At 40.0% G+C, this 15,547-nt stretch overlaps 1 protein-coding gene across 1 annotated transcript in view; it reads left to right on the top strand.

Annotated features, from left to right (window-relative positions):
- Positions 1-395: 395 nt before the first annotated feature.
- LOC122358500 (unconventional myosin-XVIIIa-like) overlaps positions 396-15,547 on the top strand; it is a 63,321-nt gene continuing 48,169 nt past the window's right edge. The window contains 16 exon segments of the mRNA XM_043258318.1: positions 396-734; positions 2,490-2,734; positions 3,164-3,208; positions 4,540-5,769; positions 6,463-6,555; positions 6,816-6,881; positions 8,131-8,166; positions 9,167-9,232; positions 10,088-10,175; positions 10,612-10,718; positions 12,170-12,346; positions 13,103-13,313; positions 14,145-14,287; positions 14,600-14,700; positions 14,831-14,894; positions 15,004-15,148. Of these exon segments, the coding sequence (XP_043114253.1) occupies positions 2,696-2,734; positions 3,164-3,208; positions 4,540-5,769; positions 6,463-6,555; positions 6,816-6,881; positions 8,131-8,166; positions 9,167-9,232; positions 10,088-10,175; positions 10,612-10,718; positions 12,170-12,346; positions 13,103-13,313; positions 14,145-14,287; positions 14,600-14,700; positions 14,831-14,894; positions 15,004-15,148 (2,611 nt within the window). The 5' untranslated portion in view covers positions 396-734; positions 2,490-2,695.

A 15,547-nucleotide genomic window follows, 5' to 3' on the forward strand; every position in this document is an offset into this window, starting at 1 on the left:
GCTCTCACACTGATATACGTGTTCATTAGGTGTGAGCCACGGCAGCTTTTATTTCCACTGTGCTCTGCTCTTTTGAATTCACTCTGTGTAGGAAGTGCCAAGGCCTTGCGTCATTTCCTCAACCTTCTCTCTCAGCGCTTCTGGTTTTCTCCTCTATTTCCCCTCTCCACCCTACACCTCTGTATCTCACCGAGCAGAGGAAAAACTCTTACCCAACAGCGCTCGTCGCCTCGATGCCCGTTCCACATCCTCCAACGACAAAGTTTGCACCGTCGTTAGAGAACTTGGTACAGTTCTTTTGCAACCGGCAGTCGCCCTCACTTGTCTGCACCGGACCAACGCTTGCTCTGGAGCAGCTGAGCAAGAGAAGCAACTGTGGATCTGTCCATCGCCTGGCCTACATTTTTGGGGGTGGGGAAAAAGCTGGAGAGCGTTGCAGCGGTGGTACTTGGGGTTTTATTTTTAGCCTCTTCGCGACCCTCTACCACGACAGCTGTCTCCCTCCTCCTCCTTCTCCTCTGACAGAGCAGAGTCAGGAATAGCCTATCACTTTGCACCTCTCAGAATTTAGGCTGCCGGTTAGTTTGACGTGGGTCTTGTGGTTCTCAGGACCGTCTTTCTGGCTCAAATACACACACATGCTCTCGTCTCACAGCTTTGGTTGGCACTCATCTGCGCTCTGACCTTGGTGGGGAACGACTTTCAGTGTTTGGAGCTGCTGCAAAAGATCTCAGGTGAGGTGGCGGATGTTAGATACGTTGATCTAGACCTGTGGAGGAGTCTGTGGGCTTGAAGTACTGCTGCAGTCTGGACTCAGGCCTGCTCTCTCACCTATTTTTAGGCTCGAATGTGATGGCACGCTGGGAGCAATGACCGGGGCAACCAGTGCTGATGATGAATCTAGTTTGTTAGTTAGTTTCATTTGAAAATGTGATTTTACTGTAGAATTTCTTATAGAGTAGTCTTTGGATTGTGCTGTGTAATATGGTATTTTGAGTCTGGAATGGGCCGTTGAATTGGCATTTCTCAGGTTAAGTGCTGAAGGCCATCATTCTCAATAGAAGCTTTTGTTTGAGTTTGTTCTCTCTTGTGGAAAAAGGTAGTGCCATTTCAGGTGTCTCATTTATTTTACTCTTGAAAAGAATTTTTCGAATGGGCCTCATTTTTGTGGCTTTTTTTCGAATGCTTTTGAACTCTTTTTCTGTTCAGCGAGTGTTGAGTGTTTAATAGATGAAGTCAGGGGGTTATTTTGTGTATACAGTCATTGGATCGTATGCTTCACAGTCTGTCTGCTGAAGCTTTTATTGATGTGGCCATAAACTTTCAGCTGTTCATTTGTCTCTTTTGTTGCGCTAAATCGGATTTGTTTTCGGTGTATGTCTCTTCATTCAACTAATGAATTTACATTTATTGGTTAAATAGCAGTTGGTTAAATAGGTTTAAGCTCCATAAATGCATAATTCGCTACTGTATACAAAATGTATTCTCAGTTAAAGCTAAAAAATTGTATGTTTTGACCACTTATGTATGCTTTGTGTAGCCTTGTTATACACGGACAAATAGTATGCTTTATCCTATTAACAATATTAATGACACAGGCTACAAATGCATATCTAATTGCATTTGCTTTCCATTGGAAGAAAAAGAGGGCCATTTGCTTTTTGTGGTTGCAGTGATTATCACAATAATATACTGATAATATACAATTATCAGTATTTCTGTGATTTATTTTATTTTATTTATTTATTAAATTTTTTTTGCATATTGAAGTATTGCTATTATTAATATAATTATTTGGATATTTTAGAATATAATATTTCCGGAAATGTAAATCCTTCGGGTTCTGCTTTTTCTATAAAATGTATTTAATATGAAACACAATATATATTTCTTAAATCTATACATGAATGTGTTCGTATTTATATATACATAATAGATAAATGCAGTACACGCACAGTGCCTATTGTGTAAACCAAAACGTTTATTTGGGATGCGATTTAATCGTTTGACAGCAGCAATATTTTTATGTTTGTTTTTGTTAACAAGCTACCAGTTTGTTACAGTGATGTGGGCTGCTTAATGCCCACGTGGTAGCCCTTATAAAAAGTCTGTGCTGTCAGTATGACAGAGCTCTGCTATCAGATAAGCACGCCATGGGTAACTTTATATAGCTGCAGTGTGTCTGTTGGCTGGAAGGGCTGGTGAAGGGTCAACGGTGGCGTGAGGGGCTTTAGGGGAGTGTGGATCTAGATACAGGGTTAAATCAGAGGATATATACAAATGTTTCAACTCAAAGGCCTTCAGTTATGTAGAAATCAGACTGCAGCTGTACGATGAGCCCTCTTTTGACCCTTTATACGTCTGTCATATGACTCAAGTTCAGAATTGGCTTGATATTTGGTGTCTTTTAATGTCTTCATGAAATAAATTCCCTTAATGTGCAGCTTGGAGCAAATCCCACTGTTTAATCATTTCTTTCTACCCAACAGAGCCAAGAGCCTCCTCTTCTTTCCAGCATTGTGGGTCTTATTTACCTGAAGTTTGTGACCTCACGTAACATAACTGTGAAGATCAGCATCCATTCTGCCAGCCTCTTGTCTGCTGGTCCCTTCATCTGTCACTCATCTTTTCATCCCGCCCTCCCTCCCTCATCAAACCCTTACCCGGCCCAGCCCATGACAGCAGCGTTGCCAGCATGGCATTCTCATCACGCTTTTCCTTCTGGGAGCAAAAGGAAAGTGATGTTCCATTCTCCATTTTCATCTTTCTGCACTGTGTGACATTAGCTAGGTGGTGTGCATGAAAAAGCATCCATGCTTTCACTTTAGCAAACAAACCATTGTGTGAAATATGACCAGTGTGTTTCAACATCATAGGAGTGTGGATCGCCAGCTTTCTGCCATAGCTTTTTTGATTGCGTTTCGAAAAGCTGCCACTGTCTTGAACTCAGTCGTAAACTGATGCTACTGCTTGAAATGTAAAATTAAAAATGACACTCTAAATTGGTGCCCTATTAGCTTTAAATATTTTATATTTTTCCCCATAACTTGGACTTTAACCATGCCCTGCATGAAATGTGTTGGATACATCGGCATATTACCCTCAGCATAGACTTATTGTCCTAAATCGAATGCTAATGACCTTTTTACATGGACCTTTATAGATCAAAGAAGAGAACAAGCCAATCCCCAAGAATTCAAAAGACAATGTAAGTGCCCAGATATTCTGAATACTAACAAATCAAGCATTACTGCTCACAGAAAAGAGAGGATTTGCAAATTGAAAAGCACTCTGTCTATTTGTCCTTGGTTACATGTATCTAATAGATATATCAGTTATTATGTGAAGAAAAATATGCTTTTAGCTTCAAGTTCACATGTTTTGACACAGGATGATGAATTGTTGTCACAGGAAGCTCGTTTAATTACTGTTTCAACAGTACACCAGTTTGAGAATGAGTATTTAAAAAATAGCCAATTATTTACCGGTGGATCTTTTATTTAATGCATATGGACCATTGATTTCTCACTTTTACATCTGCTACATGGTAATTTGCCTCTAAATAGTGTTCTCTTGGCTTGAAGACAGAGACAGTTTGTTAGATTCTGTTATTCTGTTGATTGACGTGCAGCTGTTGCACACCACCAGCTGTGCTTTGTCTGAGTGGGAAGTTGCTGGTTAAATTAAATTAGTCTTTATAAACAGACTTACTAAATATCAGTAAACTACCTAAAAGGAAGTTGTGACACAGTGTCTCAGCATGATTTGAAGTGTCAGAGTGGTATTTATTATTTATCTATTTATTTATTTTTCGAACAACAGTCTGAATCTATAATTTGCATTCTTTTTTAATAATAGGCATTTGTTGCAATTTAAAGAGTCAAGATTTCGATGAAAAGCAAGTAGTTTATATTGAGTTTAAAAAAAATCAGTGAGCTATGTGCAAAACCTGCTGACAGATAAACATTGTTTATTCAGTATATCTCATAATCCACTGACAGAATCTGCTGAATGTGTGTGTAGGCGTGAAGAGACAGCGTGGTAGGGAGCAAGACGGGGTGTACTTTCAGTCTGAGTATACAAATGCGTGCTTGGAGAAGTACTCCATGCAGAAGTTTTAAGTGCAAAAGTCACTGAAGTGTATTTATGCGGTAGTTAAATACCTTGTCTGCTGTCTTTCTATTTTCATGCATACAAACTTCCGTATAACATCAACAGAAACCAGTATTCTAATCTACTTCCCTTTCACCTAGTTTGTGTTTTTTTTGGCCAAATGGTTTTGTTTTGATTTGTCTTTTAGTGAGAAGTTACAATATGTGCTACATCTTTCATTCCCTAAAAAAGTTCTGAGATATTTTACTAAGTGGCCCTTAGAACAGTAAACAAAGCAGGAATACGTGCATAGGAACTGACATGAAGACAGCATTGCATGAAGAAATATTGAAAACAACAGTGTTTTGAGATGTGTAACTTAAAGTTCCTTTTTAATGATTTTTCTTCACTGACTTTTCTACACCTACCTATCTGCTGGGTGAGTAGTCTGACAGCGATGGCAGTCTGAGTAGCCGTTCCCAGTCAGTTCCCAGCCTGGAGCCTGGCAGAGGCCTACTTCGAGCCAAAAGTCCTCAGCCTGTTCAGGACGAACCCACAGAGATCCAGTCTCAATCTCTGTTCAGGCGAGTCAAAAGCCCTTCACCTAACAGAGACAAGATGGCAACCAGAAAGTTCTCTGAAGTTCCCAAAATGCCAGAGCGCTTCAAAAGCCCTGAGCCTCCCCGAAGTCCCTTGAGCCCTGAACCTTTCCAGAATGGAGAAAGCAAAATTAATGTTACCCTTAATGGCAGTGTAAAGACTACAGCAAGTGCCAGTCAACCAGAACTCACAGAGGACTTGCAGGGTGGGACTCGTAAGAAGGTGGTAAAGGTGGTACGCAGAGTGGTTAGGAGGGTAGTTCCTGCTGAAGAAGACACTGCAACAAACCCTGTAGCCATGTCACCAGAACCATCTAAACCAGCTTTAGAATCACTGAAACCTGAACCAGCATCTGTTCCAAAAGTTGTAAAGATGCCTGTGTTCTCCTTCAAACATGATTCCATAAAGAAGGAGGAAAGAGATGATATCTCTGTTGGACTGACAAGTTTAATGACACGAGGCAGGACCAGAGAACCTCGTCCGCGCATTCGCAAGGATGAGCCTCCTGAAAAAGAGGATGTGAAAGCTGTAGAGAAATCTCAAAAGAAGGAAATTTCTGGACCAGCACAAGATAAAACTGTTCCGAATGTAGAGGCCTCTCAGAATCCAAAACAAGAGCCACAGACTTCAGCATCTCCTGCTATCTTGACGACTCCCAAGTCTCTTGTTTCACCACCAGCAGGATTCATCCCAACCCCAAAACCCAATCCACTCTCTCCCCCATCTGGTTTTGTTCCTACACCGAAACCCTTAGGATTTTCCACCACCTCAAAACCATCTACTCTTTCCCCTCCAGCAGGCTTTATTCCTGCTTCAAAACCTTCTCCTGTGACTCCTGCTGGATTTGTTCCAACAGCTCCTATTGTTTCTCCACCTTTAGCCCCTATTTCAGATCCCAAAACATTGCCTGTTATCCCGGGTTCCACACCTGCTGTTCCTAAAGCAGCTGCTACTTCTGCTCCAACCGCTCCTGGTAAATCCAACACCCATAACCCCCCGGCCCCCAAAACAGATCCATTTGCCCCTCCATCAGGGTTCATTCCCACCAATAAACAGATACCTATGAAGAAACCAGAGGTATTGATCACAATGATTACTTCACTGCATGGATTGCGGTACTTCACTTAACCGTGTGCGGGAGTGTGTACTAAAATGATTTACTTTATATTCTGTAGCTGTGTTGATGAAGTAGGACTTTGGTTGTTTGACAGCACTGTCTTAGGCTTCTAACTCTATCTCTGACTTGCCTTTCTATTTTCTTTGTATTTAACCGAGTTGTGTTTCCCAAAAGCATTGTAAGCCAAAGTACAGTACATCTTCGACTCATTGCCACCAATAGATGGTATTGGGAAATTATGCTTTTGGGAAACAGCCCAGATCAGCTCATGATTTGTAGTTCCTGAATGTTGCTTTAGTGTGCAGGTCTTGTAAATTAATGGTGGGGTTGAAGACCATTAGTTAACTAAGCGTCCTCAGAGACACGCAGAGCCACTATTAGTTTGGATTAGTCAAAATTAGTAGCAACATACATTTGTGTGGACACTTTCGTAAGACCATGGATGGGCAGTAGATTTTACAGATTGGATGCTGGCTTTGTGTCACTAAAACCATAGTTTTGTGAATATTGGATGGATGATTTTGGAGTTATTTGGTTGTAGTATTTCAGATCAGAAGAAACTAATTTGTAATTAGTCGCACGGTTACTAACTTCAGTCCATTAAACAATACATTTTATAAAATTTGTGTGTGGTTTGGACAAAATATTTGAAGGTGAAGATGGCCATACGTGTGCCACCAAGTCAAGCAGGGAGACCTTCTCCTGGGAGCATTTCTAAACCCTCTCTACCAACCTTGTTCAAAAAGGTGTGTGTTTGCGTGTGTGTTTTATTAAGATCATACTTTGCAACAATTAGATGAAATGCCTGCTCAACTCTGCAGGAAGGGAATGTTGCATGGCTAACATACACACCCATTACTTTGCTTTCAGGCAAGTTCTGTGTAGAGCTTTTGCAATTTATTCATTTGAATAAATTGATATTGGCTACTACATAACATTATTTAGTAACAAAGCTATGTGCATTGTCTGAGTTAGACTCACCTCTTCTTGGTGGTCTGACCTATAGGAGAGTCCGCCACTGAGTCCCACAGAAGAAGCACAGAGACGGCTGGAGAAGATCTTCGCTGCACCTGTAATGCCTGTCCATTTTTTCTTTTCCTCTTGTCTTCATTTCTGCTTCCTCATCTGACTCACTCACTGTCTCTCTGATGCTAAAATGTGCTTTATCCAGACTGTTTTACATGGCTTTGACAGCACTGGCTGTAGACCTATAAATAAGCCACTTTAAAGCTTGACAGCACTTATGCTGTATGAATACTCATGGGGAAATAGTTTAATACACTACATTGTTAATGAGGACAAGGGATTTTAAGGGCATTAATGTGAGCTGAGTGACTACATATTGCCTTCATATTTAATGGTTATGAACTCAGTCTCTTTGTAAGTAATTTATAGCTTCATTCCAAACTCTAGTGAACCTGCATACAACATTTCCCACAAAATTTCAAAATGGCAGCCAGTTCGAGAGTAACTCTGATTATACCTAGTATTACTCTTGAAAAACAAAAATGTTAACATTTTTATAAAAAAAAAAGAGAGTACTTTTTAACTTTTTATTTATTCCATTATTCTATTCTTATTAGTTACAATTAAGTTACAGTACTGTAGCTTTTTTGTTTGCATTAGTTGTATATTGTGATTTAAAAGACCATTGCTGCCCCCAAAACCCTAGAGAGTTAATAATCTTCAAAGCGTTGTATTTTTAGGATGCTGCCTTAGAGGGTAGCTGCCTGTATAGAGAGTGTGTATAGGTCTTGTATTGTATTATGTATTATGGGTTGCTCTAAGAGACCAACAAATAGGTGTTTTTCCCTCTTTGAAATAGCTCTGTCTACCCTGTTGAAAAAAAACATCATATGCTATGTTTTGAAGCATGGCACCTGGTTTGAGCAGGTTTAAGCTGGTCCTAAGCAGCTTGCTTCTGGACCAGGTGCTTAACGAGAACCAGCTCTAGACCAATTTAAACCAGCTCAAGACCAATTAAGGACCAACTTAAACCAGCTACCATGCTACAAAACATACCTAAGCAGCATATGCTTTTTTCAACAGTGTACTAAGCTTAGTTGTCAATATCACTTAAACCCCATGTGTCTGTTTTTATAGTCCATTTTTTTGTTCTTCCTATATCACCATCTCAGCTTTTGCTATGTGCTGCAGTACCACTGTATTATCTAGCAAACTGGTTTTCATTGGTTCAGGCATGCCCATCTCACCTCCATGTGCCTGCTTTCCTTTCATCTGTGAATACATGTCTCATCTCTACCTTTCTCTCTCATCCTCCGCTGTCTCTGTGGCTGTGATTGTTTGGCTGGCTGGTCTAGCTGGAACCTGTGGCCAGTGCCTCTGCGTCGTCTCAGGTACAGGGCCCCTCTGGGCACGGCTCTTCCCTCACAGCGCCCCTCCATGGCTTGGCCGGGGTGTGTGCTCTCGTGGCCTGTTGGAGTGTAAGCTCTCTGTTCCTCTTTCTAACCCACCCCCCACCCTCATACATGGCTCTGTATGCTTTTGTGTTTGTCTTATCAACCTAAAGTAGATGTTTACATTTTTTTTTTTATTAAGACAAAAATGTTGTCGGTTTAGCTAACTGAACTTGACTTGTTCATATATCATATCATATCATATCTTTGGTAGAAGGATTGCATGTTTATTGTGTGCGAGTGATCTTTTTAAATCATTGTTGATGCAGTGCATGGTTATTTAGGGTTAGATGCAACTGCATGAAATCTTCGGTGTGAAAATGAATTTGCTTCCGCTGCCCCACTGATCAGCTTATAAGTGAACAGCAGTGGATATGCTCTGTAATTGGTGAAGACTTCGACTAACATTTACCTCATTTATGCATTACCTCATATCATCAACATAGTGTCTTTTATATATCCTTGTGTCACTTTTCTGTGTTAACCGTTCCATTGTTAGCATAAATTGTGTTATTTTCTGATGTTTATAATTTTAATTTAAAATAGTCGCATATACCGTGTGGAATTGTAACAAAAGTGTAGCTGTACAAACATGGGAAGTTCTTTTATGTATAATATACATAATATATATATATATATATAAAAAAAAATTATGTTTTTTTGTGTTAAGTATAACCTTTACTAAATATGACCTGCTTTTGACAGGTTTCATGAGATTCTCCATGCTAAATGTTTTTCTCCATAAGGGTGACCATAGTGCCTTACGCTGATATATCACATATCAATAACCCTTTTTATTCACAGGATGCTTTAGATGCTCTGTGTGTGGAGCTGAGGCAGGCTATTACACTGAATGACTGTGTTTGAGAGATGCACTTTATAAAGTGTGATGATGTCTAACGCTGCTCTTGCCCCCTCATGCCGACCTGCCGTCTCACAGGGACAGGTGGAGGAGGACCCCGTGGCAATCCTAAAGGCAGACCATGCCGCTGCCGCCCATCCTAAGGTCTGCTTTCTGCTATGTGTGTGCCGTAGTTCACCTGCATTATCCCACCCTTGATCTGTCGTGTCAGACTTGCCCTTGTGTTGTGGAGTGTTGTGCTCGCACCCATCCCATTTCATCGACAACCCCAACCGTAGAGCCGTGATTGAGAGAGACACTCAGAGATAGCAAAACAGGCAATCTGGAGTCATCTAACATTTTAATTAGCATTTGAATTGTTATTAACTGTGCTGTAGTGTTTTCTACCCTTCCTTCACATGTGCCACTGTACTTGTAGAGTGTACCAGTTTATCTACAACAATAACACGGTATACTAACCAAACACCAGAGGAGAGAAACTTGTGAACTGGAACACAATCAATGGATCGCTGATACACTATCTCTCACTGTCAGCCCTTCACAGCGGTAGAGTTCATGTTCAGACCAGTGTGTGTAGGTCAAGCATGAGTGCAGTGGAATCAGACATGCCCAGACAACCAGAACATCAGGCTTGTAATCTGACCCCGTCCATCATTTGATGCCCGAGTTGGCTTCATCTACTTCATCCGTTAAACTCTTCCCATTTTGCATGACAGCCCACAGCATTTTAAGCTCATTTCCCACTGCAGACAATGGAGAAACAGTTTATTTTGGACTGATCTGGCACCTCTTGGTATTCTGATTGTTATTCTGTCAGTAGAGGTCTCAGATCAGGGTAAAAAGACACTTTTTGTGTCATTAAATGATAACCGTCTTTCTCTGATAAGCGTGGACAAATGCATGGAGTGGATTTGAAGCGTATCAGTGATGTTCCTGTTCAAAAGGCCTGTGCAAAGCCATAAATAATGAGTTTAACTGATGTTTCTATGTCCTTCACAGGTGAAAACAGAGGAGCAGATAGCTGCAGAGCAGGCATGGTACGGTACGGAGAAAGTGTGGCTGGTCCACAAGGATGGATTCTCTCTGGGTTAGTACGGAAGCCGTGCAAAATGAACCCTACAGTATTATTTTAAATTGAAGACAGCAGGAAGTGGCATTTTATACTCATTAAACTTCCATAATTCGACACATTTCTATGTGCAAATAGAATATTGAGCTAGAGTGGAGAAGAAAGTCATTTCAGATATGGAGAACATTATTGCATTTTGATGAAAGATTATGAAAACCTTTTCTCCCTTAGAAAATTGCGCACGGATATTCACACACAAGAACACAAGGGACATTTATTAAGAAAGAAAATGGGGTCGATTTTGATTTTATGCCATTTGTAACATTACGGGTTTCATTACTATTATGATGAGTAGCGCTTTAATTTTAGAAGTCTGTTTTTATTTTGTTTTTGGAATGATGTTGTGTGAAATCAGAAATAAAAATATTCACTGTGTTCACTGGTGTTTTTACAGCCACTGTTGTGAAGACAGAGGCTGGAAGTCTACCAGAGGGGAAAGTGAAAATCAAACTGGAGCATGATGGGACAGTACTGGACGTGGACGAAGATGACATAGAGAAGGTCAGTTGTCAAGGCTGTTTATCTGCTTTTTAGTATGCACAAATAAATAAGAGTTTTTATTCACAGGCAAAATGAAAATTTCTATTTTCTAAATGCATCTTACAGATGATATTTTGAACAATCTAAATATGTCTTTTTACAAAGTTTTTGACCTCCAGAATGAGCATAGACAGCAAAACAACTACAACATTCAAAGCCAAAAGATAGTAAGGACACTGTTAAAATAGTCCATGTGATCATTAGTGGTTCGACCATCATTTTAACGAACACAGAAGAGAAGAAATTGTTGAATAAAGTCATTATTTTCATTTTCTTTGTGTGATATTTCTTTCCAATTTCTGGACCTAAGTTTGTTGTACTGCTGTCTATGCAGGGTCAGAAAGCTTAATCTTAATTTGTGTTCCAAAGATAAAAAGTTGGAAAGACAAAAGTTTGGAACAACATGAGAGTAATTACCCTCAAGTATACAAATAGTTCTTCGACTTTATTCAAATCAGAGAATTTGTCATTATGATGTCTTCTGGTCACATTTAGCTACCGGTTTTACTTTCAGTTGAAATCAGTTGGCAACACTGGTTCAAATGCAGAGATTTACTGAATGATTTGTCAGACTGATTTAAACCCAGACATGTGTGAGTGCTTTTGTGTGATACGTTAGAAGAAATGTCCCATAAGAGTCATTTTGTTCATGATGAGGTTTACTCTAGTCGTGCTGTGCTGATTTTTGAGTGCAGCCAGGAAATGAAAATGCTGTACACAATCCCATCTGATCTCATTTCATCACATTCAGTTCAGATTGCACAATCACAACAGAAAACAATGATCCCTTTCACTATGGTGCTGTGGAATCAACAGTCTTCAGGTCTGCAGGGCTCATGCACAGAGTTTTTTTTTTTTTTTGCAGAACTCTTTTACAATCTGGCCTGAATCCAGAGACATGTGAGGGTTAGACAGGCACAGGTGGGCCCTGGGTAACGTGCACAGGGTGAAAGAAAATGATGCCAAGATATGGGTCACAGATAAACGGATGGGATTTGGCCTAATTTTTAAAACCGACAGATTGACTTATTTAGACAGACCGAGAAGTCTAATATCATAGACTAATAGAATTTTCAGAGTTTGCACTATTAGGCCTTGATGAGGCATATGCTGGGCAATATTATCAGCTCACTTCCTGCCTGGCACAGTTGGTGAAGAGCAGCCCTGAGCTGATGATTTCCATAATGTCAAGGCTGACCTCAAATCAAGTTTTTGAACCATCTGTTCACTGAGGGAATTGCTAAGCTGTATCCAGAGTTCAGCTTGACAAGTTTTAAATTGCATTAAAGACTTGGCATGAAGTCTTAAGGCTATTATGGCTAAATCACATCATTTTAAAACCTCATACTCCATTTCTTTGTTTTTCAACTTTCCGTGAATCACTAGTCAGATTTTGAAATCTCTCATTCCAGGCGAACCCTCCGTCATTTGACCGCTGCGAGGACTTGGCAGCTCTGCTCTATCTGAACGAGTCCAGTGTCATGCATTCCTTGCGCCAGCGCTATGGAGGAAATCTCATCCACACATACGCAGGGCCCAACATGGTGATCATCAACCCTACCAGCGCCCCCTCCATGTACTCAGAGAAGGTTAGAGCCTTTGTTTTCTTTCACACTTCTTACATCTAAATATGCTACATTTACTGTAGGCGGCAAAAGCTCACATAACCTCCTAGTTCATTATACTCTTGACAGCATGCGATTATAGTTGGGGCTACTCACTGTGGCAGCCATGCAATGGGTGTTATATATTACATTTTCTACAACTGTCCCATCATCAGTTAAACGCAATAGGAAACTGGCAACTCAAAGCTGCTAATGAGTTTATTGGTTTTCATGCAAGATGAATTGCTACCCATAAAATGTAATTACAATCCAAAAGAGAATTTCTTTCGGTCATTGGTCCTAATTAAGTGATTTTGCATTAATATGGATCAAGCTGATTATGTGCCGTGATAAGTGGTTTTTTACAATCTAAAGCTGAAACTATGATATATGCGAAAAGGGTATTGCACTCGTGCTGGAAAGATGGTTTACATCGCTTTTTCAAATTAACAGCTATTGATTTTCCCTTCATTGGGAAATTAATGTTTATGGGTTTACATTTGAGGCTTTAAGGTTTCCATTATTGACTTTTCTGTTGTACAGAAAATAAACGCTCTGTAATACATTAAGATTATTAGATTATTAGTTTGGCCTGTAAACTCCTTGCTTTTGTTTTCCCAACAATGATCTTCATTAAGCTTGTCCACAGACTTTTGTTTTCTTGGGCAAGAGACATTAAGAAAATGAATGTGTTTGTCAGAGTGTTAGAAGTAGTTTTTTTTTCTCTCTCTGTTATTTCAGGTGATGCACATGTTCAAAGGCTGTCGGCGGGAAGACACAGCCCCTCATATATATGCAGTGGCCCAGTCAGCCTACCGAAATCTTTTGACAACACGGCAGGACCAGTCTGTAGTGCTGCTGGGAAAGAGCGGCAGTGGCAAGACCACAAACTGCCAGCATTTAGTCCAGTACCTGGTGTCCATCGCAGGCAGCACCGGAAAGATCTTTACTGGTACAGAAACAAGAGCCAAAATAATCTCCTAGCATTTTTAAATGGGTTTCTAGTGATGCACCAAGAGGACGTGGCTTGTTTTTTTTTCTACTGCAAATTGATGGATGTATTAATGTAGATGTTTCACTCAGAAATTAACACTAACAGTTGGAGGGGTGTGGTTAATGATGTCATGCTCACGCCCAAGCTATTAAACCGATGTCATCAGAGTAGGCCGTCATTTTGGAGGGAAGTAGCATTTGCGCATTTGGATTAAAGTTTATAAAGATTGACTTGCACTAATGAATGCTCTAACAAAATAAATGTAGATTTTTCATGCACATCAACGTAACATAGCATAGTGTAACGTAACCTCCAATCTAAAAGTTTGTAAAAGTGCGATGCAATGTAAAAACATATATTTTTTTGTAACCAAGCTAATATTGGCCAATATAACATAGCCATTAAGTATTTCCATTTTTAGCTGCATAATGTCATACCATGTGCTTGAAAAGCTTAAACAGCCTGTGGTAAAGGGTGAATGCAAGGGTGCCATGCAGTCACTGGAAATGGGCTTGTGTAGCGTGGAGAGAGTGTGAGCGCTGACAGATGAGGGCTGTGCTAATGATGCTCACTAAAGCACTCTGATAATTAGCCATCATCAAAGCCTGCTCAACCCCTGCTTGGTCAATAATGACCTAATGAAGACTACAGTGCTCATCAACTATACCATTAAAGAGGCCTTGATGTTATCGCCGTGCGCTTGACTCTGTATGCAGGATAATGTCTTCTAGTGCGGTCAGTGATAAAGCGTGAGTTTTTTAGTTAAATATTAATGTGTGTCTCCTCCAGCTGAGAAATGGCAAGCTGTCTACACAATCCTAGAGGCCTTTGGAAACAGTGCCACCTCCATGAACAATAACGCAAGCCGCTTTTCCCAGATCGTCTCGCTGGATTTTGACCAGGCTGGTCAGGTGGCCTCTGCCTCCATTCAGGTTTGTTTGGGTCATATCTAAATTATGTAAAAATACACATTGTACTCACTAATAGCTAAATGGCAATCTAACAACCCCCCTGCTACCTTTTTATAAAATAAGTTTTTTTTCAATAAATAATAATAATGAGTAATTAAAATATTGTCTTAATATTTGTAATAATTCTGTAGTAAAATACTTTAAAACTTACCCTTTTAAAATGGGCGAAGAACATAATTTATTTTGTGTAGTTGCATAAATAGTAGTTCTGTTAGGAATATTTTTTTTGTAATGAATTTTACCGAGACTCATTGATCTTTCTTTTATGTGTAGACAATGCTGCTGGAGAAGCTGCGAGTGGTAAAACGACCAGAGACCGAGTCCACTTTTAATGTTTTTTATTACATGATGGCTGGAGCAGATAGCACACTTAGGTAATCTCACAACGTTCAGTTATTTAGTTTGAACCCAACTTTTCTGTTCTCAGAAAGCTTGCACTATTGAAGAAATCTGTAAAGTAACTGTATAATTAATAACTTGATTTGTATTTCAATTTTCCTGCAGAACGGAGTTGCATTTTAACCACTTTGCAGAGAACAGCGCTTTTGGGATTGTGCCTCAAACTAAGGTTAGTTTTGAATGGATAGAGTTTACCAGCAGACATAATCATTTCATTTAATTTGCCATCTAATATTCTTTTGTTGTGTGTGTGTGTGTGTGTGTGTGTGTATACACAGTCTGAGGACAAGCAAAAGGCATCACAACAGTTCACTAAACTGCAGGCAGCTATGAAGGTTCTGGGCATCTCTTCTGATGAACAGAAAGCTCTGTGGCTCATCCTTGGAGCCATTTACCATCTTGGAGCTGCAGGAGCCACGAAAGGTAATATGCTCACTCAGTCAGTCAGTCTGACATATCATGGCAAACCCATAACCCCAGCATAAACCCTTAGAAAAAACGAATTTAGAAAGTTTAATAGCTTGCTTTGATTACAAGACTTCCCCTTTAAGCCCCACGCTGCTGTCTCCGTGCTAATTTAACTCACAGAAACATTCGACAGCTTTCTCTTTACACATCAGAACTGGAGAGCTTCAAAAAAAGCCGTAATGAGATAAAATGCTCAAAACGCCTAACAAGCACAGAAACAGACTTTATTAATTAGGGCCGACTTACTGTCTGCTTACTGAGCTCAAACAGAGGACAGACAAGCAGCTCAGGAAACAGTTTGATGTTGAGGAGTTTAGAGAGATGTGTGTGTCTTTAGCTCTAATGAGGATGGAT

The sequence above is a fragment of the Puntigrus tetrazona genome, chromosome 15, assembly GCF_018831695.1.
Source record: "Puntigrus tetrazona isolate hp1 chromosome 15, ASM1883169v1, whole genome shotgun sequence".
In the NCBI taxonomy this organism is placed as follows: domain Eukaryota; kingdom Metazoa; phylum Chordata; class Actinopteri; order Cypriniformes; family Cyprinidae; genus Puntigrus; species Puntigrus tetrazona.